At 49.7% G+C, this 27,434-nt stretch overlaps 1 protein-coding gene across 8 annotated transcripts in view; it reads left to right on the top strand.

Moving 5' to 3' along the window:
- The window catches only part of LOC100120851 (neurexin-1), a 96,845-nt gene that overhangs the window by 3,741 nt on the left and 65,670 nt on the right, over positions 1–27,434 (top strand). For 5 of the 8 annotated variants that reach the window (XM_031929553.1, XM_031929551.1, XM_031929555.1 and 2 more), the window contains exons 2-5: positions 2,867–2,917; positions 23,953–24,097; positions 24,817–24,876; positions 26,764–26,907. In XM_031929553.1, coding sequence (XP_031785413.1) covers positions 2,867–2,917; positions 23,953–24,097; positions 24,817–24,876; positions 26,764–26,907 — 400 coding nt within the window. The remainder of the gene's footprint in view (positions 1–2,866; positions 2,918–23,952; positions 24,098–24,816; positions 24,877–26,763; positions 26,908–27,434) is intronic. The other 3 variants (XM_008207311.3, XM_032599720.1, XM_016985415.2) reach the window with 1 other exon arrangement.

Raw genomic sequence — 27,434 nt, 5'->3', positions numbered from 1 at the left:
TCGATAGGAGTATAGAGAGCGCGCGAGAACGAATGTTTGCAATTTTGAATAGGGTCGTGGCAAGAGAGAGAGAGAGGGGGAAATCGAACTGTCGATCTATCGGATCAACCCGTTTCAATTTGACAAAGGATGCAAATACCGCCGATGCCGAGAGAGAGAGAGAGAGAGAGAGAGAGAGAGAGAGAGAGAGAGAGAGAGAGAGCCAGCGCGATGTACGGCGCTATATGGGCCCGCGGTGTATGTACGAAAATTGAAAAATGTACATATATCCCAAGAAGCGGCTGAGTATAGGCAGAGCGATTCCCGTTGATATATATATAATTCTCCGATTGACAAACTGTCGCGATTCGGAAAAAGTCCGCGGGGAAAACGAACCGTCCACCTTTGTGCGCGCGCGGGGCCATATTTTTTTTCTATTTTTCACTCTCAACTGTTTCGCGATACTAACCCCTGTCAATGCGCGAAACGAGTAAAAGGAAGCTCTGCAGTGGCGGTATTCAGGAGCCAAAGCGGAATGGCATATAACGAAGTAAAGTTTGATCATTTTCCAAAGACTGGCTTTACCCAGCTGTGTGTGTATAGGTTTGCCGGCGCGGTCGTCGATGCTGCACACAGCAGCGCTTTCCTCTGGGACTCTGCGCCGCGAACTTTCGAGTCTGAAATTTGCCGGCGTCCTTTTACACTCTCTACTCTCGAAGATTAACTCAAGCGAGCGATTTATTTTTCATAGGCCAGAGCTCTGAATAACTTATCGTCGTCGGATAACGCGCACGCGAGTGACAATCAAAGCTCGCGCCTGTACGGGAATAGTCTAGCAGAGAGAGAGAGAGAGAGAGAGAGAGAGAGAGAGAGAGCAACTGGTCAATATCGATCTATTCCGCAAAGCTGAAAAGAATCGCCTAATACTTTCTTTTTTCTCTCTGCTGTATACACACTGCACACACAAGCCAAGCCGTTTTTTTTTCTCGCCCGTGTCACTCGCGCTGGGGGAAATTGCCCGACTGCGGAATTACAAAGTAAAATAGGTCGATGCGGGATCACCGGCGCCGTTCCTTCCAATAAAGATTTTCGTTTCCCGCGCGCGGGAGGCGAAGAGAGTTAGCTCGTAAAATTCCGATTCGCTCTCGAGGAAATATAATTTATCAGCTGTTCTCGCGACGCGCGAATGTTAATACCTGTAGAGCGCGACGGTCTATTCTTTTGTGGTGTATGGAAGGGAGTTGACGCGTGGCTTATGAATTATCTCCCGCGCTGATGAATAATTCAGGCCTGTTTACGGCGTCGAACTATTTTCGTCGAACTCGCGGAACTGCCCCGAAGTGGAGAAAGAAAAAGAAGAAAGGAGTGCGAGGGAGTATAGGCAGACGAGGGTATAGGGACTTTAAGATGACGGCTGAAGAACTTAAAGGGTGTAAAGATGTTCAGCGCGCGCTGGCGCGTCTTGGAATATTTATGATCTGGAAAAAGTCGCCGCTGAACTTGCTGCCGAGGCTTTGCATCGGATAAGGGGCATAGCGCGCCGAATTGACTTTTTCACGTGGAAATAGCGAGTGTGTGTCTTTTAATTCTCTCTTTGTATCCCTACGCGTGTATAGGAGAAGTCCCTCGCGGCGCCGTGGAAAATTATGTGCGACAGTTCGTTGCACAGAATTGGCCTTTAAGCACTGTGGAAATTCTCTGTTTTTCCAGTATCCGCGGTGCATGTATACATTCCCTCTGCTTTTCTTTTCCCCAGCAGCTCTCGGTCCCACAGGGCGCAACGGAAGTTCGTAAATTCTCTGCCGGTCGACCTTCGTCCGATCGATCTTTCTCTCTTCCGCACTGTGTAGAGCGTTAGCTCTGCCTTGGGATCGCGCCGAAATCCGACTGGAATATTAAAATTTAACGATTCCCGCGCCTCTAATTTTTTCATATAAATGCTAAGCCGCGATCGCTATCGGCACGAATAAAATTTCACCCGCGGCCGCGGAGATAATTCTTCTAACTGTGTGCGAAATCCGATTTAAAGTATTTCCGGTTCCACGTATATATATATATATATATATGTATTTACGACTTCGGGAGGGATATAGAGGCAGATCGACGTGTGCTGCGTCGCGCGTGCCATAACCCATACAGTTTGTTCGCGTCGTAACGCGCTATTGCTTCGACGGATTCGGGTGTCGATTTCCGGGGCCATTCCGAGATAAAACCACTCGCCCAGCGGCGCTTTGCCTCGTTTTCACAGCTAAGCAAAAGCTGCGGAGTGTGTGTATCTGTGTATAACGTTTGGAGATGTCTGATGATTCTCTAGATGTAAGATTGTGCAAGTGGAGCGACTGAATTTTTTTCCTCCTCCTCTATATGTATAAGGAAAAATCAATATCGCCTGCAGCTGTGTGGAAGAAGACGACGACGACGACGGCGACGACGTCCCTTCCCCCTTTCCTTCGCTGACTGGCTCCCGTCCCTCTGAAAGTTATTAGTCACCCCCTCAGGATGAAGATCATCCTTGGCTGTGTGTAGTTAACGAGATGGAGAGAGAGCGAGCGGGATTGACCTATATCGTGTCATTAATGTTTGACGATATCTTTATCATGCATTCAGGGCAGTGTATTTACGCCGTTTGAACAATTGGATCGCTTTGTAATTTACAGAGCATTTTCGGAGATCGAGTGCGCTCGAAATTAGCGAAATCCGAGCGTAAAAGTCAAAGCTGATTTCCTCTTGCGGATGTTAAAACAAACGCGTTCGCGCCGCTGATTCTGTATATGGAATTGAGCTATATACGTAAACGCATAAAACGAGATTTCGCATTTTCCCGGAAAATCCAGTTGAGTTTAACCAGATGAATGAATATAACGTCAAATTTTTTTTATGTTCACAGTGCGGAGGACTGCCCTGTTCAGACAACGCCATCACGCGGAAAACAGCGAGGGTGAGTCGAGAACTTTCGCTAAACACTTCCGAATTAACCCGCCCAGCAGGCTCAGCACTGACTGAGCAGTTTGCGCTTTTAATTTTCTCGTTAATCAATTAAACGAGTGCGCGGGGGAGAAAAAACCACGCACGTTTATTTCTACAAGCGCATCGGGATTAATCTCTTTCTCTCTACGCGCTGTACACCGTTTTGGCTGTGTATATGAGCGACGACGGCGTTGTGGGTGTTCTTTGCGCGCAGCGCTTGTATAATCGAGTTAGACTCAATCCAATTGTCGGATTCAGCAACAGATCGATACTGCTCGATAATATACGAGCGTCTTACACATACGCGCTGGCGATTACAGCTTGTATTAATCGTTGCTCTCGCACTTCTTCCAGAGACATCGTTAGCGCGTGAAGGGCTTGTACACGACGTATCGCACCAACGCGTGTAATCACAGCTATTCTACGCAGAGACGGATCGGTATTCGCCTGTGGTATTTTATTACTAAACTCTACAATCCATTAAACCGGCACAGAGAGAGAGAGAGAGAGAGAGAGCGTGTAGGCGGCTGAGCGCGAGCTAGTGTGGGAATAAGCGGACGCAGAGCCGGTCATTGCTACCGGCCTATAGCTTCGTATCACGTAACGTACGGCTAGCCTATCGTAAATCCGACTAACGCTCTGCTTCGAAATGTCATTATTCGAAGGCTCAGTCTCGCTTTCAACCGGCGCTCGCTGCTCTCAAACGCATACGTACGCGTGCACGTTCCCGGTGCTTAGTTACACTTTGAGAGCCTCTCTCGATCCCTTTTGATTTTTCGTTTGACCAATTAATCGCGCGCCTCGGCGAAACTCTACACCGCGGACTATATGCCTCCGCGTACAGAAGGCAAATGCGGATGTATTATATTTCGTAGGAGGGTGCGCGTATAAGCCCTTGTAAACAAGAAAAATTCGCTCGACGTATAATGCAGGGGGGGGGGGGGATAAGGCTTTTACGGCTAAAGCCCGCGCTGAAAAGGAAAAAGAAGAGGATGAAGGAGACGCATATGCAAGGCGTGGCGCCGGAGCCGCGAAATCGCGGCAAAGAAATGAAAACGAATTGCCTCGAGGCGAAAGCGTGATTTAACTAATGGTGGGGCGATAAAAGTAGCGGCTTTGTAATAGCGCTGGCGCGCAGTCGTCTATTTCATTTTCGCGGCGCTGTAAGCTTCGGAAAGGCGTGTAGCTCTTGCGCGGCGGCCGGAAATAACAATTTCTCGAAGCTCGTGTGCAGTATATTATGCAAAATTGCTTAATTTCATCGAGAGCGCGAGTACACATGCGCGGTTCATTGACGCGGCTATTGTGTCGCGCAAAAAAGTGCTGAGCCGTGCGAAAAACAAGCTCTCGTCGGACTCTCCGCATTTGAATTTCGACGGCCATTAAGAGTGCGTCGACCCGGTGAAGCCGAGTGCCGCCGAAGACTCTGCACACATATTCAAAGTAGCGCTCGAGCGAATTTTTCGAGAATCAACCTCGACGTTTTCAATACACACAGGCGTAAGCTGTCTGCGCGACTACGTAATATTCGCCGGATCCGCAAGTTTTAAAGGCGATTTGGAAGTTACCCATCAGAGAGAAAGGAACGATTTCAGCGTCAGCTTCTTGTCGACTGCAGACGAGGAAGTTAACGAAATCCTATTATCGAGTCGAGAAAGAAGAAGAAGAGGCTGAAATCGAGAGGCGGTTGTGCATCGCCGCGCGCTATATAGAATATACCGATAATGAATCTTGGGCCGATTTTACGAGCGGCTCGGAGACAGAGGGATACGTTTTTTATGCGCCCCGTAACTCTCGGCCCTCTCGGTGTATAAAGCTATACCGCAAGCCCGGGCGTATATGATATCGATTCGGCGAGAGCACAAAGAGTTGCGATATAACCGTCGAGTATGCTAACGACGATAGGAGTCGTAAAAGCAAGACAACCTCCCTCTCTCTCGCGGTCATTAGCGCGTTTATTCAACGAATGGGAATATTGCTCTCGATCGTGCCAGTAAAACGCGGCTCGAGCCCACTTTCATCGTCGATGGCTAAAAAAGCGCGCGTATGTAACTGTACTACAGAGGGAGAGAGAAACGCGCAATAGCAGTTGCAAACGGCCCGCACACGACACGCACTCGTGACTTACGATCACAAACTATATAGTTGTTCAATAGCTTTGGCAGAGCTGCAGCATCGTAACGAGCAGAAATATGCAACGCTCGAGTTCGATAATCAAAACGGCTCGAGGGCTATAGTTTTGACAACGGCTTTATTAAATCTCCTCCTCGACTATGACGCAAGCTCGCGAGCGCAACGAAGCTCCTTACAATGCAGCGCTAGTGCCACTCTACGTCGGGGAATTTCTGCGATTATCGTGGAAGCAAGCAGTACGGAGGAGACGTTAGACAGCCGTCGAGGAGAAGATTCGATCGCTATTATATACGCTTACGGAGGGTAGAGTAGTAGCGCGAGTTCGAAAACGTCTTGGAAGTATGTGTGCACACTGCAGCAAAGATTCGAGCGATTTGCATAAAGCGCGCCGGCGATGCGTGCGCGCGCGCGCTTACCGCGAGAATAATGCATAACGCCAAGATAACAGACGAGTTAACACAGTGACCCGTGAAATTCGCGCGCGTTAACAATGGGCTCGGGAAATTTTCGCGCTCGGAAAAAGGAAAAGAGGAGGAGGGGGGAAGTTTGCCTTGCTGAAAAGAGCGCGCATTTTTAACGAAGAGAGGAAGAGGGAGGGAGAGAGCCAATCGACGCGGCTTCTTGAGAGCAGAGCAGAGCAGCAGCTCGTCTGAATAGCACTTCCCCGGTGCGAATTCCTTTTCACAGAGCATGTGCTCGATCGATCGCTCGCTCGCTCTCTGAACACTGAAAGTCTGATAGTCGAACAATTGATTGACGTTCCCATTGTTGCCGCGGCGGAACTTGGACGACGTCTTACGGCTCCGTGTCCTTAACTCGGCTACAAGAGGAAATCGCCTCTCGACCTCCTGACTCTCTCTCTCTCTCTCCCCCTCTCTCTCTCTCTCTCTCTCTCTCTTCCAAGAACCAAAGATTGCCCCTGCGCTTTCTCTCCCTCTCTCTCTCTCTCTCTCTCTCGCGGAAAACTCCCTCCTCTATACCGGTGTGTACACACACACACACACACAGCTGCATGTGAATGCACTCTGCGTAGATATAGGGAGTATTTAGACCGTGTCGGGGAAGCACATTATTCGCACGCGAATTTATTCCCGAGAAAAATGGCCGAGAGCTAGCGCAGCAGTTCTCTTGCTCGCTGTATACATACACACAAAAGAGCTGCCGCATGCAACAAGGCAAGCAACGCGATCAGCGTTTAACGGGCGTGTTCTCCACTTTGCCATATAGTCCTATAGCCGCGGAAGGATGCGTATAAAACTCCAGTCAGTCGGGGGAGTTTTAATTTCCTGACGAGAGCACTCCGCAGACGATCGAAAAAGACGGGCTCCCTGTCAGAGGCGACTGGCGGAATTGCCGAGAGAAGGAGAGGGATTGCTTTGAAATTCATAGAGCGAATGTGAGAAAGAGGCTTCGTCCATTATCGGAGCAAATCGGCCGGGATTTTCATTTCGGGGATAAGCGTTTTTCGCTAATGAAAGACGCTTTAAACGAGGCGATAAGGCGAGAATTCGCGCAATATTGTTCTCCGCTCGCGGAAAAGCGAGATCGTGTGAGAGAGAGAGAGAGAGAGAGAGAGAGACACACAGAGGGTATAAGTATTGCAGCGTCTGCGCAAAATCTTTTGAGAGAGAACCCGAGCTCTTCAGCGTCGCTCAAAACAATGGCGCTAGTAAAAGAGAAGCATTAACGGCAAAGAAGGACCTTATAAAGGAACTACGACTTTATACTGCTTTCAACTCCGCCCGCGTTAGTTTCAGCTTTCGCGCAGCTTTCATTCTCTTCGTTTTTACCGCGTTTCTTTCCCAGCCGTCGATTTTTTCCTCTCTCCTCGCTGTAAAACGGATTTCGGCCATTTTTTAACAAACCTTGACTCCATCTCCCTCTTGTTCCGCGAGAGCAGGTCATTACGCTCTCTCGTTATACGAAAGCTGCGCAGCAGCCTCTTTTCGTAAACAATTGCCCGTGAAATTTTCGTTCCGAGGAAAAGTATACGCGACGACGCAAATTGAAACGCTGATGTATACAATGATATACGCGTGTACCGGTGGCGCATAATGCGCGGCTTCTAATTAGCGGCGGGTCTTTGATGTGGCCGTGCTCTCGATTGACCCTATATCTATACGCGTTATGTATCGCGGGCGACTAGAGTTTTTCAAAGCCCTTGTCTCTGGAGCCCCTGTTATATGCATATTACATATTGAGCAAAACATTTTCCCCTCTCGATCCTCGAACAAAAGTAGGTATCCGTATATGTATATTCTATGCGGCGCAAGTGCGCGGGTGAGGGACCTGACGGCTGCACAAAGGGAGAATACATATCCGCGACGCGTCCGTGTGTGCATCGCAGAAGGAGCCGCTTCTCCTTCTTCTTCTAGACTCTTGAAATTCTAACTCAGCCTATCGCTGCCTCTCCAAAGATTTCTCTCGATATTTCGGCTTTGAGCTATGTACGAGTGTGTGTGTGTGTGTGCCACTTTCTTCTCTCTATTTTCCCATCCCTCGCTATTCACTTTTAGCCCGGGGCCATTTTTTCAACTACAAAAGCTTCCTGATGCTTCTGCTCGTCGAAAAGGCGATTGCCGGATGGCGATGTGTATTATATCGATCGCGTGTATCATCGAGCTCCTCTGGAATTATCCCCGTCGGAGAGTACCTGTATGTCTGTGTATTTCGATGCATCTCGACTCTTCTTATATAGACATACAAAAGTGCTCTCCCTTCGAGAGAAGATCAACTTCATCTGATTATACCGGGGGGCTCACGTATTTTAAGCCCAATCCCTTCACCCTGAAAATCCGGTTAAGAGAATGTTTGTATCTATCCCTATCTCTCGCCGCTCTCTTTTTCCCGTTGCTAACTTGATAATGCTTTGTTTTCGATAATTCGATATCCGGCCCTGCTGCAGCAGAGAGAGAGAGAGAGAGAGAGAGAGTACATCTCTTTTTCCTCGCAGAGCTGCTGCTGCCCTCGAAACCCGATCGTCGCTCTCTCCTGGTCGGGGGAAAATTTTTCATTTGGCCGCGCCCGGCAAATGGAATAGAAAAAAGAGTGTACGTATAACCGATATATAGCGAGAGCATATACGCATATCAGCAGATCGTCGAAACGAGTTTTTCACGTGTAGCCCCGGCCGTGTAGGTTCAAACCCACTCACCCAGCCATACTCGCGTATATAGTCGAGAGAGGAGGTGGGACACACAAAGAGGGTAATTGGGAGTAGGATTTGGAGCACGAAAATAATTGGTTTGCTGCAGCCGCGCGCGCTGCACACACACATACACACATCGTTGCGCGAATGTGTCTGCGGTATAGCGCGAGTTTTTCCCTTGTACACCTTATACAGATCCGAGTAGACAAAAGCGAAATATAAAAAAATCGACATCAGCCATTCATCGCACCTCTTCGATTCCGGCGCCGCTACTCCGTTTTATTTCGACCTGTGTGTGTGTATGTGTCTTATAGCCCAGCGCTAGACTCACACAGAGAGAGAGAGAGAGAGAGAGAGAGAGCCGCGGCTCCAACGACGCCGGCGCACCTGCGCACTTATACATGACTGGCTGAATCAATACAATTTCACGCGCCGCGAAGATGCCCGCTTCGCCGTGTGCTGGATGGATTCTTCGACGTGTATAAAAATATATACCCTTATACACAGCTCTTATATCCGGGTATAGAGATCGATCGCTGGCTCGTGTAATGACCGATGCACCGTCGCGTCTGAAGGTACTCGGCTGTGACTACTCGTATAGAACTATGCCGACAGTGTGTAAAGTTCCTCGAGATAGACTCGACGCGGATGATAATATCAGGTGCGCGGCGGCATATGGAGAGAAAAAAAGAGAATCATCGCGCGCGCGCGGCAATATCGATGGAAATATATGGACGAGTGGTAGGCTAGCTCGCGCTTATATTAGCCCCGAAGCAGCGCAGAGAGAAAGCTCAAGCGGTTCTCTCTGTGTTTTGTCTTCTTTTTATCGGGCAATATTAAAGTTTTGACAGGATTCTTTATGGAATAAGTTCGGCCGAGCGCGCCTCTCTCTCTCTCTCTCCGTATATAGCTATGTATATACGCATTCGAATAATAAAAGTCGGCGAAGAAGCGGAGCGAGCGAGCGCGTCGCCCTTTGCATATCCCGTTATATTAATAAAAGGACGCGCGCGATGGCTAGGCGGGTCATCTTTCATTAAAACTTGCGCTCGCCGTGTTCATTCATATTTACGCTGGCTATAGCCGCGCGAGTAGAGCTGCAGTGACGTCGAATGTTGATTGTCTCCTCCTCTGACTGTATACGTGTATACAGAGTCGGCCGTGGTTTTTATTATTATCCGCGTCGTCGTCGTCGTCGTCGTCGTCGCCAACAAGAAGCAAACGACGTGGCGCTGCATTTGCATGCAGAGTGCAAATGGAGTTCGAGGAAGGATATCTGCATATGCGCGATTCTCTGCGTATGTGTGGGTACGTCCTCGCCGGTCAGAGCTATATTCTATATCAGAGCGTATACGTACAGTGGTGTCATATACGATATACGATCGATCGATGACGCACGCATCGCGTATGACGATACTGAGCTCTCCAGCATCTCGCGTAGGCTGACCACGCGCGACTCGTACTACTGGCGCGTGGGACGACGCGACGGTGCATCAGCGTCGTCGCATTGTTGTAAGGAGATGTGTGTGTGTGTGCATTGTATTTTTGGAATATGCGCGCACGATCGAGGCAACGAGGCCACGAGTTATAATACGTACCGCTGCTGCTACGCTTCATCTTCTTCTTTGCCGCGCTGCAACAAACAAGCCGTGCTCGAGTGCCGCGCGCGCACTCGGCACAATTTCATCCGCCCAAACGACACACTCGTCGTTCTCTCGCGCTCGCGCGCCCTGCAAAAACCTCAATTAATTATGCTTACTCGAGCCACTAGCTCTTCCTCCGCTAACAGGTGGCCCCATGCTCCTTGGCCCAGCTCCAGAGCTTCGCTACGCTGCAGGTTTTTACACGCGACAGCAGCAGCAGCAGCTCTTCCGAAGATGATTACGCGCTGCTGCTGCTGCTGCTGCTGCGAAGGCTCTGTGATGTATGTATAGCTATAGGGAAAAGGTATGGTGCGTTTCGGTTCGCAGCAAATTGCCCAACTTTTCCCCTCCTCGGCTGTGGGAACGTAATTTTCGCTTTTTTGGGGGCCAGACGGGGTGTAATAATTTTCCGATTTGATATTTGCGGTCGACGGTGCGAATTCAACGGTGATGTGATGCATTGTACTAACCGGACAAATCACGATATTCAGAACTTTTGTAGCGATAGTGCACATGAATACGAATGTAAAATCCTCGTCGCAAGCTCGGCAAATAGCGAGATAATCGCTCCCGAGAACTTGAACAATAACAGGATCAATTCCAAAGCTCGCGAAACAGCGTAGGAATAATGCATCTCTCGTCCATAAATACAGATTCGCTCGTATATGAAAAGGGAAAAAATCGCACCCCCGGCTGGAAAAATTAATGGATAATCCATGAAAATAGAGCCGCTGCTTTGTTTTTGATTTTGCAGGCGCGTCGATAGAGAGCTCCCTTTGTCTAATCGTCGGATAATCGAGAGAGAAGCCGCACACCGGCCGGCAGAAAGTGCAGATCACGTATATAGAGAGTGAGAGAGAGAGTGGAGAAAGGCCGGGGCGTGTGGCAGCTCAATGAACGTCGATGCGAGACTAATCGGCATAGTTGGCAAGCCGCTGGTGTTACCGTCGGGAATTCGGCTAACCGAGCCCTCCGATCTATACATACGGAATCACACACGAGCCCTCAAGGCTTGCGGCTCTTACACACACACACACACACACACACACACATATACACTAGCGCGAACGAGGCCGCAGACTTTTCTATACACGCGTGTGCCGCCATTAAAAAGTCTAACAAGCGACGGCGACCTGTGCTTGCGAGAGCTTTTTCTTATACTCTAATTATTTCCTCTCGGCATTGTGCCACTCGTAAACATTCCTTGTTTGCGAAAAGATACTCTCGCGCGAGCGCGTGCGGGGGAGGAGAAAAAACGAAAAATTAATTGCAACTGGGTCGCGTGTTTATTATGCATTCTCATACCGCGTCTGCGTATGCGTGCGGGTGTACGTATATATTCAGCTACACGTGCCGTTTCATCGTTCGGTCTCGCTTTGCGTGCATCAGCGTTTGATGGAGAATCATTATTCATGTACGGTGGCCGAAAAAGCTCTGATACACTCGCTGCGTACGACGGTTATCAGCGGCTTTTTCTATACTTTCTCCTCCTGCTTCGATGCACATTTAATGTCATTATTACTCGAGTGTGCAGCGATCGATCGACTCCGCCACGAGCCGATCGGATCGATCCCGTCGATTCGAAAATACCCCAGTTTATTTTTAGTAAACGCCACTCTATCTTTTCTCTACTGAGCGTTTCTCTGAATACTTAAAACGGCGATCGAGTCGTACAACTGTGCCACGCGCGCGCATCACACGAGAGCTGCTCGAAAAGTTGGCGGACGACAAATAAAACGTGCACACACACGCGCGCAGAGGAGGAGGAGTAGGTAGAAGAGTATGTATATATAGAGGAAATTACAGACTACTGCAGCGGAAGGAATGTAGGTCGAAATTCAAAGCGCTGCTGCTGCCGCTGCGCTAAGCAGCCCACGCGCGCGCAGCTCTCTCACGGCAAAGGTCAGCCCGTCCTCCCTATGTGCGTATTATGAAGTATGGCTGCACGCACACATCGGCCTTCGATTTCCCATAAAGCGTTAATTCGCCATTAGGTATTTTTATAATACCCCTTGCGTTATGTTTCTGCTTGGTTATTACAAAAAATCGCTCGATGCCCATAATACCTGCTGTATAATATCGATCGGCACTTTTCTCTCTTTTTTCCTCTCCTTTTAACTCTCTCTCTCTCTCTCTCTCTCTCTCTCGTATTTTGCGCACGGCTGCGTGTAGTAGTTATAATTCTCTCCTGTGCGGCGACGGGTAATTAAATTTCGCCGGCGCTTTTCGCTCGTTAGAGGAATAAATAACGTATACCCAGTGTCTCTCTCTCTCTCTCTCTCTCTCTCTCTCTCTCTCTCTCTCTCGCTCTCCTGTGTATATGGGCAGAGAGAGAAAATAAAACCGCCACGAGCGAGACTTTATTCGCGGTAATTCGGCACGTGTGCTCCGCCGGCGCGCCGACCGAGATAAATTATTATTTGGATGTGCCCCGCGCGGCGCTGTATTAGAGAGCGAGAGAAAGTAAGTCATCGACGGGAACAACACGCGCGGATTTATGTGTTTCCCTCGGTCGATCGGCACAATGCGGGACTCCTATATCTATGTATACATATAACGAACTTTCCAAGAGATCTGCCGCGCGCGCGCGCGCGACACATATACATTATATAGACGGCATACAGCCGCTTCCTATTGTTTGCGGAAGGAAGTCGGGGCATTAGCAGCGACGGATGAAAACGGACCGTGTGCATGTATGTGTACGTATATAAGCATACGCGCGATCGATCGTTATATGGAAGAACTTGTACGCTTATGCACGTGTGCGCATTTTTTCTCTCTCCGGCAGCTCGCTCTGCGATTAAGAAAAGAGAGTAGGTAGACATAAAAGACTACACGCGCGCGTTTGCTTTTCGCGGAAACAAAGCTGCCGAGAGAGAGAGAGAGAGAGAGAGAGAGAGAGAGAGAGAGAGAGAGAGCAAACAATTTAATCAAGCCGTTTGTCCATTCGGCTTCGCGAAAGACGCGCCGCAAAGGACTCGCGGAAAAGAAAAGCTCGCAGCTCTTACTCTCTTTTCCCTCTCCGCGGTGCTGCACCACTGCTGCGGCGGCTATATACGCGTATATACACTATCTCTTCATTCTCTGACCTGGTTTTCTCACTTTGTGTGTTTCGGCGTTGAGGAGCCAAACGTCGTACACGGCACGTACACATCATAGCTATACACACACGCATCGCCGAATATCCTCGAAATCCGCATGGTCACGAAGGCGTTACAGCATAACACGCAACTGCAATATAATGAAATCGCGGGCAGGTGAGAGAGGCTCAAAATCGAATCTCCTCTGACATTTTCATTCCTCCGGCAAATCGATTTCCCGCCGAAAATTCACCTCCTCATAATACAACTTCTTCTCCTCGCTCCGATGTCCTCCGGCTCTATATAAGTATATACACCTATATACGCGTGCAAAGATAAAATCGCACAGGTATAAGAGAGATAAGACAGCGCTGTTGCCGCGCCTCGAGTGAGAGCGCGGGACATTTGAATGTTCGTGTACGTTTTTGCGGGATCGAAGCGAGTCCTGTGCTATAGCCTCTTCTCCCCTCGAGCGAAGTAGCATGGAAATCGCGCTGTCCGAGTACACACACACACACGCGAGCGAGCCCTTGCGAGAGCTTGCGAGTGTATATACGTATATAGTTGTGTGTATAGAAGGGAAAGCTGGCAACGCCGCGCGCGCGGGCGAAGAGGTGGCAGTAGGAGGGTCGAGGGGGGCGCCGATCAATATGGCGACTGGAGAGGGTGTGGCAGGGGATCAAGGGGAAGTTTCGAAACCGCACGACGCCAGGTGTATACGCGCTCGACGCTAGCAGCGGCAGTGGCAGCCACAGAGAGAGCGAGCGAGCGAGTCTGACCTTGAGCTTTTTCTCCGGGAATAAAAGCCGCGCGCTCCACTCTCGCACTCAAAACTCGCACTCTTTGTTTCTGCCTTCTCCAAAGTCCACTGTACTATCTTTCCATCTCTCGAAGTGACTAGTAGCTCGTCGCTACTTTTCTCTTTTGTCATCGCGCGCTCTATATACTCTATAACGTGCGCGAGCTTGCAAGCTCTCTATACATCAGCGAACGCGAGAGACGGCAATGACAATGACGGATCGCTCCATTATGTTTGAGCGTTATATTCGCGCGCTTTTTAAAGCCCACCCCTTTTTTCCTGCCCGTGTATTGTCGAATTCTTTTTCTCGGCTGCGGCGAGCTCGAGCGCGCGCGCGCGCCAAGGCCATTTATCCTGGGAGAGAGAGAGAGAGAGAGAGAGATCCTCCGCGGGGAGTTGGAGCTCTCGCTCTCGCTCAGATAAGTGTAAACTAGACAAGACGTCTTCGCCGGGAAAAGTTTCCAGCGGAAAGAGAAAAAAGCCGAGCCCCCTCTTGTATCCGTACCTCGCCGCCACGCGGGAGAGGAACTCTTAAAGGACAGATTAACTCGGGGTGATGGATGACCTGATAAATCGATAACGCGGCACGTTTATATTAGAAAAACACTGATAAACTGCACTTCCGCGATGGCGCGGCCGAGAGAGAAGGAGAGAGGGAGAAAAAAAGCATTCCGAGGATGACATAAATCAAGCTTCTGTACGGCGTTATTAACCGCGAGCTCACGCGTATATACACACACACACACTGGGCTCCATGTGTGTCTTTCTTAAGATCCGCTTCGTCATCCGGCCGCATCAGCGCAGATAAATCACGAACTTTTCTCTATCCGCAGCCAAAGTCCATAATACGCGACGCACACACGACTCTTAACTCGGTCCTTACAGAGCGCTTTTAATACACCTTCTTGCTTTCTTATATCGCTGTCACCTATAGAAAAACACAGCGCGAGAGATGTATATAGAAGACGTTGAGGTTCACGCGTGATCGATTTCAGATCGAGCGGAAGAGAAAGAGGCAGAGTATATAGCTCTCTCTCTCTCTCTCTCTCTCTCTCGTGCTCGTCAAAGAGTCGCTCGTCCGGATGAATATTGGAGGAGTAAAGGGGGCCAGCCGACGCGCGCGTCTGCGCTTTTCCCGCAGGCTGACTGCTATATAGACGGAGGAGGACGAGAAATCGAGCGATGCGCGGCTGGCATTCCAACGACGCGAAAAACCCACGCGCGCGATTCTTTATTCTCGCGCGCTCGGGAGATGCGCGGCTGCGGCGTATTCTTCTCCTCCTCTCCGAACTTGAGGGATATATTGGCATTCTTGGCGTATTTCCCTCCCCGAGAGAGAACTTTCGTAACGAGCTTGCAAGGAGAGAAGTTTGCGCCTCCATGCAGCCTCGCTGCAGGAACGAGAGAGAGAGAGAGAGAGCCGCAATTTCCCGGACGGATACCGTGCGCGGCGCTAATTTTTCCGATACAGCTCTCGTTCTAATTAGCGGGAAAAATTATACGGCCGGAATTACGTGTGCTGCTGCTGCTACTGCAAGCTCTCCCGGGGGAGATGACCGACTCGCGAAGGACCCGACTATACACAGACGTTAGCTCGTAATCCTGAGGAGTCAATCAGCTCTCGGCAGTTTCTCGCTCGCCTCTCGGCCCCCGCACGTATATATATATATATATATATATATATATATATATATATATAGTTATAGACGCGCGCTTAAGAGGGAGAGAGACACTGTAAGCAGCTTTTGCGCCAATAATCGAGAAAGAGAGAGACTCTTTTCCGCTTCTTTTTTGCTCCTGCCTCGGAAATTTTAATCGACTTTCAATTAGCGCGCGGCAGTCCAACTGATGGCGGCGTTTCGCGGGTTAGACTGATTGCGCCTTGGGGCGCCGGCGGCATTCAACGAGGGGAACAAAGCGCGAGGCCAAGGTGCAGCGCGAGAGCAGCCGAGGAAAATAATCGAGAGAGAGAGAAAGAGAGAGGGAAAGCTCTCTTTGTCGGCGGGAAGACAATGCAAACGCGCGGGAGCGACCTTATGAGCTTTAAATCCTCCGTTCCTTTTTTTCTCTCTCTCTCTCTCTCCTCTTACAGACTATAACGGTGTATATACGATGACGAATGCGTGGGTGAATATTCCCACGCTTTTCTCAAGTATAGCGTCGAAAAGACGCAACTCGATTATACGCGTACATCCGATGCTGGAGAAACTACGCCGGGCGCGTTACACTCGAGATAGAGATAGAGAGAGAAAAAAACGAGAGGGAGATGGAATGGAAGTAATTTCCGGGCTGAAGGAGAGAGAGAGAGAGAGTCTCGGGAAGCGACTGCAGTAAAAATATAATCAACCGGGACGTACACGCGGAGAGATTCAGGGCTCATGACTTGATAACGACGTTACGCTCGAATTCATCATCGTCCCTATGTGCGCGCGAGCGTTTTCGCTTTGCCTCGAGTTTTTCGCTGAAATAAACACTAAGTATACACAAGCTGTCTAGCTGCCACGTATATATATATATCGATTCCCCATTAAGCGCGAAGCAAACAAATACAAATAGTCTAATCCCGCCGATCGGAATTACAAATCGAGTTTTTCCCGCCATTTCTATCGCTCGAGTCGCATGCACAAGACGAATGGCGATTAGCGTCATTCCGTCGTCGCCGCGGCGGGAATTACCGAAGATGCGTCACCGCGATAGTAAAATTCTCGCGATGTATAATTTGTTTTCTTTTTCGTATAAACACGTATACATACAGACATAACGACGCGTTTGTGCCGCGCGCATTTGCAATGCAAAATACACACAGACGGTCGAGCGTAGCAGCAGCGACAACGTAACGACGCGTGTGCCCCCGCATTTCCGCCTGTCATTTGCTCTGTGTTCGTCCCTCTGTACACGTTCTAAGCAGTGCGTCTCTCGCTCGTTTGCATCGGCTAAGAGCACACGTCCGCGTCCCTCTCTGTACCGGCGGCTCGCGCGCAGTAGCGTCGATCATTAATCAAATGAGCCCAATCATTTGCGCCTCTGTCTCCGAGCGACGTGTCTGTTTGTCCGAGCCTCTGCGCGATCAGCGACCGACACAAAGCACCCACACGTCGAATTGAAATCGTTCGGAAATAGTGACGAGATATAAAGTTTATACCTCGAATTCCGAATCTCACCGCTCAAGCGCCCAGGTAAATCCCTCGCGGCTCTCGTATATTAGCATTTATGCAACCGCGCGCGAATACATCAGGATGTATCGAGAAATATCTTTCGTACGGTGTAGCTATCGCTCGGTATAAATGCACATCGGATCCGACGCTTCTCGCTCGCTATGTGCTCGGATGCAGCGATCTAGCTGGCTATAATGTGCATAGATGTGCAGCCGCAAGCCCGGCTATATTTCACAATCTGAGGATTTTTCCATGAGATTGCGCAGTCTCTCTCTCTCTCTCTCTCTCTCTCTCTCTCTCTCTCTCTCTCTCTCTCTCTCTCTATCTCGCGGCGAGAAAAATGGGCCACAAGCTTCTGTTGACAAATATAGCTGATAGGGAAAAAAGACGACGATCGAAGCGACGATGCAGATTTCGACGAGATATTAACGCGAAAACATTTACCCGCTCTCTCCCCGCGCGCATATATTTTTGCCGACAAAACACAGCGCGAGGAGGGATGATAGTCGAGTTTGCGGAGAGACTATAGCCGTGAGGACGTATGCGCCGCATGTGTATAGAGTTGATTCGAGGTAAAACAGCGCGTTTGCAGAGCTGCTAGAGCCAGATAGAGACGCGCGCGGGAGTGTGTACACACGGCAGTTTGCTGAAAAGGTGCTTTAGCTCTCGTATTCTTATCAAGAGACAGTAGAGAGGGAGACAAAAGAGCTGATTCGTCGCGCGCGCGCGAACGCGAGGGGAAATTCAACGCTGCACCGCAGGGGGAAATAAGATAGAGAGATCGTTGTCGCGGCTCAAGGCCGCTGGGCTTCTTAATCTCGCCGCCCCCGAAATTTCCCTACACAAGCGCACACACGTATACACAGTCGAGAGAAAGAGTAGAATCTCACTGCGCATAATTGAGCCAATTAACGTCGCGATGCGCAATGCGAATAAGAGCGAAGAAGGCCGGGTGATTATGAGGCAGCTCTCTCTCTCTCTCTCTCTCTCTCTCTCTCTCTCTCTCTCTCTCTCTCTCTCTCTCTCTCGGAAGAGCTTGCTTTCTCTGGCCCTCGAGGCTTTCCGAGCTAGCGCTGCAACGAGATCGAGTTACGCTCGCGTATAGCCGATAGCGTTGACAGCTGACTCGGCTACTTTCCCGTCTTTTCTGACTCCGCGCGCAATAACTCGTAGCAGCGGTCGTAGAATTTGTCCTCCCTGCCCGCGCTAAGACGAGCCTCTCGCGCGGAATTCGTGTCAAGATTGAATTTGCGCCACTTTGTCCGCCGCGCGCGAGCTCCCATTGTCCGAGCTTTCTTTCTCTTCCTCTACTAGTTCCTCCCGCGGCCAGCGAATACTTTTCTGAATTTTAAATTCCAGACGCGGGCAAATGCCGCGCGCGGCTTTTCTTTGAATTTCAAATTAGCTCGCCTTCGCTCTACGTGTGTCAGTGGAAGAGAGAGAGAGAGAGAGAGAGAGAGAGAGAGGCTGTATTAAATCCTCGCTCTCATGAAAATTTTTCGAGAATTAACTGCCACCGCGCGGTTGTATAATTCATTGAACGTCCACTAAATGTTCTTCCGTGGAGAAATTCCGCGTTGAAAATAAAAGACGGCGCGACGACGACGGTTTCGAGGTAAGAAAGCCGCGAGAGCAGCCAATTTCGGTGAATGCACGAGGCGCTCCGCAAACATACACTGAGAGGAAGAGAGAGAAAAAGAGAAAGAAAATAAGAAGAGGGAAAAAGGGGACAAGAGTAGCCACGCGCGCGGTTTTGCGTTATCAAGAAGAAGACTCATCCGTTCTTGTCTTTGCGGACAGTGGCTCCGAGCTTGCAGCGCAAGGACACAATGACGAAGTCGTCGCTCCAAAAGAAATACCTGTGGAAAGACAGAGAAAGAGAGAGAGAAAAAGTGCGAGGCCCTCGAAAAAGACACAAAGACCGCACGAGAGAGCTCTTGTATCTATATACCTGCCACAAAGAAGCTACCGTTCCGAAGGAGAGAAATGACCGAGACTTACACAAACACACATAGAGAGAGAGAGAGAGAGAGACGGAGTGAAAGATAGCGGCTAATAATAATTGCGCTCGCTTCATTAATCATCGTTTCTTTCGTCCTCTTTCTCCCTTTTTTTATATACCCTCGAGTACTGCACCGACGCGTTTAATTAAAGACCGTCATTGCTCGCGATTCGAAATACGATCTATAATCGCGAAGCAGTAGAAATTATGGATCGTCCTGCTCGCTGGCCATCAAGAGTGAGTTTATTTTGGCCGACACTGATGCTAGATGTGTACACGGTAAAGAGCGAATTCTCTTTTCTCTCTCTCTCTCTCTCTCTCGTTCTCTATTGTACGAGTATAGACCTGTTAATAAAGTATTCCACGCGAGCGTTGCGCTCTCGAGCTTTCAATGTTTAATCAGCCTCCTCGATAATCTCGAGGCTGACATCATTTCAAGACGCGAATAGCCCGCGGAAACTAGGGCGAGCTTTCGGCACACGACTGACGCGAGCTGATTCTTTTTCGCTCATTCGGTTACACGTCGCGAGAGAGAAAAAATTGCGAGCTGTGTAAACGCGTCAGCGTTTGTTGCGCTGCATGCACAGAAAGGATTTTATACCGCGGCCGTCCGGAAGCCAAAAATATTTTGCCAGAAGAATAGTCGCGCGTTTTTCACGGCGTCCGTCTGCTCTCTGATACAATAAACCGTTGCGATAACGGTTTTCTCCTTCGTTTTTTTTGTTTTTAATAATATTTCTGTCCGTCAAAAATTCAGAAAATATGTCCCAATACGGCACGTCACAATATTCGCGTATAGAGACATTCGAAAAAGAAATATACTCACACACATCTGCGCGCGTCCATCAAAAAGCGCGAGCGCAGTAGTACAGGTCAGCGTGTACACGGCCGTTGCTCATCTCTGCAATAAATCGAAGCCATTTCCGAAAGTATACAGCGAGAGCCCCCCGACCACAATGGATTACGCGAAAGAGCCGACGGACTGTGTATCGAGCTATATATAGATATAGAGAGGAAAGTGTACCGCTGTAGGAGGCAAAAAAGTGATAAAGAGCCGCACGCGCTCTCGGCAATAATGCTTCAGATGTGTACAAGCGTTTGCCGCCTCGTTGCTCTCGGCGGAGGCGTTTTTCCGATTTTTCAATAAACGCCGCATACCCCACTGCGTACATCGGGGCATATAACGAGTTTCCCTTGCAAATGCACGCCAAGGAATGCATTGTAGGGATATAGTGTACTCGCACACGTGGACGACGCAACGAGCGACGTGTTCGGAAAATTACGTACGAGTGAGTTAACGAGTTTCTGGCGGGAGTTCAACATGCACACACGTCGGCCTGTAAATACGGAACTATTTATTATTTTGGATGTTGTAGCTGTCTTCGAGTTTTGCTATGTACGCAGCGTAGTGGGTTATTTAGCGGGATGGCATTTTTTAGTGATTTGCTTTCGGAATCGAATTTTTCTTCTCGAAATGAATCTTGCATCGCTCTGAATACTGGAAAAACCCGCCTGAGCCGCGAACTTTGCCTTGTACATGAATTTATGAAAAAAATTCGAAATTCGATAAAACCGTCGGGCGTCAAATCGTCAAAAAAAGTTAGCATTTTTCACATTAAAACCGATCACGTCTCGAGAGAGACATCTCGCTCGCTCGCTTTTTTCCATCCAAAGATCGGAAATCCCACTTTTTTTTTCTCTTCTCCTCCCTTCGGGCGTTGCCGAGCAAGAAGAAGGCGATTCCGAAGCTCGACATGCAGGGAATGGCGTAGCGGAAAACGGTTCTCCTCTGTCGAGAGAGTTTACGGCCTTTTTAGGAGGGAATATTCCAGGGCCGCTGCGCTTGGAAAATAAATATTAACAACGGAGCCCGTAACTCGGCGTATAAATGACAGGCTTCTCGCGCGCAGTTGCATGAATACGCGAAATCGGACTGTATATACATAACGGAGCGCTTGCACGAGGGAGAGAGACCTGATCTCTATATTTCCTCCTTTACGACGCGCGTAAAATCTCAAACTCACTCGTAACGCCAATAGGAATGTGTCGCACTTGCTTTCTCGACTTAACGTCCTCCTCCCGATATCGTCCGCGCAAATCGCGCGCTGCAATGATACTTCTTCTTTCGCGCGTATAAAACTGCTGAATTTTATCATCCTCACGCATACACGAGCGTTAGCTATATGGTGCGCGATCATTCGCGAAACACAAAGGCCGCGCGCGATTTCGACAAGCGCGAGGGCTGTTGTCGGCTGTTATTTTCGATAAATTCAACGCCGGCCATAAATCCCCGGCGCCGCGGTGTGCTGCAGGCGGCGAAAGAGCCCCGGGAACAAGGACGTTTAGACCATTAAGGATCATCGGGCTAATTCTAGGGGGCTCTTGCTGGAGATTACGCCGCACGTTGGAGTCGCTCGCTGCAGCAGTGTGTACTGCAGAGTCTGCTTGTATATCTGTGTGAGCTGAAGAGAGAGAGAGAGAAGCGACGAGCGGAATATTCAACGGGCTGCTCTATATTAACGGCCCTTCACGAGACTTTGGGGAAATCTCAGAGGGACGTTAAACCGCCGCCGCGTCGTTTTCTCTCTCTCTCTCTATCCAGCAGTCGATGCACACAGTAGCACACGTGCGCGCGTCGTCACCTTGAATATCCGTTACTTGTGGTGTTTATGCGCCTGTACATAAGGTGAGAACTGCAACACTGACTTCGCACACTGCTTTTGTTCTCGCGCCGACTTAGAAATTGGCCAAGTTTCGGCTCGCGCGCCGGGAAATTGCGCGACGATTTACGGCCGTCGGACGATTTAGACCTATACACTACTGTATTATACTGCAGCCATCAAAACTCGCGCGCGCTTGTTTCTCACCGAGAAGTGCGTGAACTACTCGTTATACATTACTGGCTTTACTGCAGCTTATTTTTCTCTCAGGAGAGCTCCGATTTTGAATTAGATTTTATTATACGACGAGCGCGCGATTTTCCAAGATATAATAATTCGTCGAGTTATGCGTATATGAATCAATTAAGTCCGTTGCAGCGGGGGAGATTTTATTACGCTAATTATTTATTTACGGCCGCGTCCCCGGCCCGTCGTCGTCGTTCCGTAGAGCAGCTGAGTGGAGTTGCAGGTTCGATAACGACATAAATTATTTCGCGGGCCGGTAAAAATCGAGCGCGGATGTATAAAAGCTTAACGAGGAAAATGGAGTCGCTTGCGCTAATAGGTATGTACTTGGGCTCTCGTTAAAAAAAAGGGTCACGAGCAGCGTTGCGTATACAGCCTGCAAGTTTCTTGCTTTTCGGCCGAAACGGCAACGCAGTGTTGATCAGTTTCTCTCTTTCTCTCACTGCGCGATGGCTCGTAGTTTTATTCGTGCGGGGGAGGCCGAAAAGGTCGGGCGGCGGAAATGACGCTTTATTGATTGATTACCGTGAGCTGATAGCGGAGAATTGCTCCTTTATTCTTTGCTTGCGCGCGCCCGGGATATTGATTTCCATCGCTATACCGGTGAGAGAGAGAGAGAGCTTTTTTATTGGATGAAAAGCTCGGGTACCCCTACGCTTATATGCACTATGCGTCCTCGTCGTCCTCCACAAGCGACTCTTTTTTAATCATTATGCGCCGATTGAGCATTAAAAATACTCGATCCCTATGCGACGAAGTTTACAGACAGCGCGTATCAGAGGCGTCGTGTGCGCTCAATCGGGCTGAATGAGCCGAAAGTGTGATTTAGCTCGTCGAACAAATAAAAGTGTACTACCGGCGCTACGGTGATTTCCCGCAGCCGATCGGCCCGAAGTAATTGAATGAGGCAATAAAAAGGTCCTTCGCCTCTCTCTCTCTCTCTCTCTCTTGCTGTGTCTGCGAAGCACTGCCACTGCTAACGAGATTAGCCCTTTTCCGAACGTAAGATGCGCCGCTCGCGGCGGTCAAGGCCGGTACCTTTCTCTCTCTGCATACATAAGCCGCATCGCGCGCGTCAGGGAGCTTCGGAGTAATTCGTACCCCCGGCAAACAGCGCCACTGCCGCGTTTATTGCTTTAGTTTCCGAGCTTGCGCGAAAACTTCCTCCTAATCCCGCGCGTCACCCGCGGCAAACTCGGCTCGGAGACAAACAAAAAAAGAAGAAGGAACCCGAGTGTAAATTCAGCCTATCACTGCTTCCGTCTAATTTCAGCCGCTCGATGCGCGCGAGTTATAGGCTGATGAATCGGGCCTCGTGTATTGTGGAGCGAAAAGGTGAGCTTTGACAAATAGTCGGGGCGAGGAAACAAGTGGCAGAGCCTCTCCGTCGAGTGAAAAGTCTTATCACACACGGTACATATATGCTATAGTGTGCTGCAGCAGTAGAGTGGCAGCGGTAGAAAGACACACACGTGTCGCCATCTCGAGCGAGTTTAGGGGAACTACGTGACGCGTGCGGAAATGAGCCTGACTGCGAGGAGAATGTGAGCGCGCGCAGTGGGGCTATAGCTATTGAAAACTTTGCGCGCAACTTTGAATGCCAAACAGACCCTAATCGCGTCTGTTTTAATTAAACCCTGGAGAGATTTATTCGGTCCCTTGCTATCTTCTTTCTTTTTTCTCGCCACACCGCGCGCACAAAGGAGAGAGTACCAAATGCGATTTGGCAGGTACACACACACACGCGCGCGCGCGCGCGGAAAAATGACGCGCACGTCCGAGCGCGCGTGAATACACATCGGAGAAGAAACAGTCCCTATTGATCGTCTTGACGCCCGAAGAATTCGGAATGAGTCTAGGCGCGCCTGTTTCGAATTCCGCATTGTCGCCCGGAGAGAGAAGCTAATAAAATATTGCCGCGCGCGTTATCATGCGCCGAAAAGCGTTCGAACTGATCGCTGCCGGGGTCACCGGGTCGCGACCGTCTATAGGCTATATATGTTTTTTGCTGGCTGTCGGCCCGAGCCAAGCCTGAAATTTTTAAGCGTTACACCTGCGCTGATGCTATTTTCTCGCGCAAGTATAAGAAAAATTAGAAGAGCAATTTGGTTATAACGATTCGTTCTCTTCTGTGTTGCAGAGCTTGCGGAATACGACGCCGAACGCAACGGACGCCTGCGAGACACGCGACCCTTGTCAGCACGGGGGCATTTGCATCTCCACCGACAGCGGTCCCTTCTGCGAGTGCCGGACCGGCGACTACGAGGGAATCTACTGCGAGAAAGGTGAGCCTATACTCTTTATTTATATCCATTCACAGACACAAGTGTATGCACACCTGCATGAGCGTTTATTCGATCAGAAATCTATGTACGGAATACGTATACACACACACGCGTATAAGACGAGGTGTACGGAGTGTCAAGTCGTTGCACTCAACTGTACTCGTTAAAAATGGATTCTCTCACAGACGAAGCGGAAGACGGTGCGGCGGCGCTTCTAAGATTGTTGAGTGCTGACCCAGTTTCCGGAGCGGCGCCTTACAGAAATGCCGCATACGAACGAGATGCGCTTATACACACACACACACACACACACACATACACACACACACGTACGATGCGCGATGCCTATAACGATCGGAATCCTCAACTACCATAGCGCATATATGCTGTCGCCGTATATGCGCTACTATACAGTTATATAGAGGGAGGGAGGAGGGAAAATACAATTTTTCGCTAAAATTGCCGCGAGCTCCGCTGGAATTCGAGCTATTCGCGCGAGCTCTCGCGTGTGCCCCGACTTCTGCATTTTCTTATCCGTCTGCTGTCGCATGGGCCACTGTGTGTGTGGGTGTGCATACGTAATCCGAGCGAGAGACGCATGACGCATTTTTGCATACAATCGCTCAATTTCAACGAGAGGCATGGCTTTTTCACTCTCTCACTTTTTTTTTGCCCTCTCTCTGTCTGTTATTTCTTTCTCTTCATCTCGGCGCATGAAGAAGCATGGAGCACGGTTCTGCCGACGGTGAGCGCCGACTATTACTGGTCGAGGGAGTACAGTGAGTTTGTTCATATTCGTTTTACTATATCACCTTTATACGCTATATGTATGCGTAGGCTTGTGTCCGCTTGCGTAGCTGTATATAGAGCCGCCGCTGGTACGCCTGGGTTCGGCATTACCTACAGCCGCCAAAAATATTCCCTTCCTCCGCAGCAACTCGCTTATTAGTGCGCTTTTTCGTCAACTCCCGGGAAATGTTCGCATTTAATATATATAAGCGGGACGAGCTGCTTCCGAAAGAGAAGCGCCTCTATACTCTGACGAAAGTTTCGAGAGCCCGGTGTGTATATACAGCAATATGCACATCACAGGGTGTCTAGTCGCTTTCGGCTCGCTCGTTATGCTGCAGGTTAAAGTTTTTAGGTGGCGCGCGGGATTTATACGCCGGCTACTGCTGCCCCTATACACAGCCTACATTATAAACGGTTATTTTATCGCGCGCGCGCAAGTCGCTGCAGATGTTCCCCGCGCTGCACAGCCGGCACTTTTCTACTACTACTACTACCCCCTACCGGGCTGTACTACGTTCTCTCTCTCTGCGCTGCTAATTAACTTTTTCACGCCGGCCACGGCTCGCTCGAGACAAATCGTTACACGGCCCTCTCCCTCCTGAAAATTAAGACTTGCCATACCGCGCGGAGAGCAAATATTTCTTCGGGCCAACTAACTAACTAACTAACCCTCTTCCGTCTCTCTTTTTTCCATCGCGTCGCTGTCTCCGCGAAATCCGGGTTAAAAAAGCCGCATACGCGCCGTGTGCTATGTATACGTTTATCGACGCTCCGGATAGAGGAGAGTGGAAAATATGGCTGGGGGAAAATATTGTTCTCGGCAATTTTCGGCTGTCGCTTCCGTTGAGCGACGTGTTCGGCTCTGTATTTATATACACTGTACACAGAAGCTAGTGTGAAATAGGCCAACACTCGCCGAGGCGGAGACCTCTGCTTGCGTCCCGGGGGTGTAAAAGTCTTCGCGGCCGTTTAGCGCGTGACGGGCCAAGGAGTAGTAGACAAAGATGATTCCCGATGGAGCTTCGGAGACGGAGAGACACACCGCATACGCCAACCTCTCGCATTAGCATGTATATTGCCGGCGCTGAGTATCGGTATATATACATACAGCGAGCTCAAAGCCGCAGCGCGAATTTTCACACTCCACCGAGCCGCTTTTTTTCTCACATACGTCACCGCTTGGCCGAATCTCGAGTCCGGCGATTAATTACCCCCGATAAGGAGGAGCATTTGTGTTTATCGGCTTCTCAGTGTGCCGATTGATTTGCGGGGCACGCGCGACTGATCGGGAGGAGACTCTCTTTCTCTCTCTCTCTCTCTCGCGCGCGCGCGCGGCGGACACGATAAGAAAGCGGGTGATAGAGTGCGCCGGCCCGGGCGAGTATATCAAAGCCGCTCGTGTGAAAAGTGGCCGATAGAGCCACGTCAAGGGACGCGCGCTCCTCCGATAAGATAAAGTAAAACGTCCGGAAGGAGCCAATCCTCGCGAACGCTTTCAATGGCCGAATTCTATATGTGTGTGTATATATATATAGCTCATTTCGGCGCGATGAATCGATTTCAATCGACGCCGCGTCCGGCTTTCGGCCAGGGAGTACAGCGCGCCATTAAGCCGCGCGCGACATTTTTTCGAGAGAGCTGCGCTTTTGTTTGCCCGGCCCCGCGCGCGTGCGATAACAATGCCGGGGGTGGACAATAATGAGGGCTGCGCGTCTGCATGTATAGCTATGTATATATACGCGTATGTGCGCGCGGAGGTAGTGTAAATAAGAGGCGAGGGAAAAACACGAGCGTAATTATGCGCGCTAGCTCTTGGCGCTCGTCGTTATTATTCTATAAATTGAAGGTAACCCGAGCGCTTCTCTCTGTTGCAGATAAAGCGCCCTCGGAGGCGTCGTTTCGAGGGACCGAGTACCTGACGATAGAGCTCAGCAAGACTGGACCGGTGCACAGCAACCAGGAGGGCATCTTTCTTCAGTTCAAGACCAAACAGGCCAACGGACTGTTGTTCTACTCGGGTGAGTTGCAAGGTGTAATAAAAAATGTAAATTTCCCGACGTTATTCGCGCTAACGCTGCGTTTATTAAAGCGAATATATAAGGTACGCAGCACGTGGTAAACATTTTCCGCCTTATGAGAGCAGCGAGCTAATTATCCCTAATGGCTTTCGTTTTGGAAATTAGAGTTTTCGGCCGTACTTTAGGTCAGAGCTCTTTATATACCTATACAGGTTCGAAAAAGTGCCATCAGACTTTTCGGTCCGGTCGCGTATATAAAGACTCGCCGTTAATTATCCGGAAAATTGATATCGCCCACGCACAGTCGCGCATACAGCTGGCTGCAATTAAGTCACGCCGCGCGCCTCTGCATCTTTTATTACGCGGAGAGGAGATAATTAGTATGCGGTCTCTAGCGCCAAACTATATATACCGTCGGAAGGATTCTTTGCTCCCTCCCGTCTCACGTGTATACGTATACCGTAGAGAAGCGAGTTGCACCGGCTGATTTCGTAAGAGGATCAACGGATTTTCGCGAGAGAGAGAGA

The sequence above is a fragment of the Nasonia vitripennis genome, chromosome 4 (assembly GCF_009193385.2).
Source record: "Nasonia vitripennis strain AsymCx chromosome 4, Nvit_psr_1.1, whole genome shotgun sequence".
Classification (NCBI taxonomy): Eukaryota; Metazoa; Arthropoda; class Insecta; order Hymenoptera; family Pteromalidae; genus Nasonia; species Nasonia vitripennis.
Note: the sequence above shows the minus strand (reverse complement) of the source record. Positions and strands in the feature narration are given on the sequence as shown.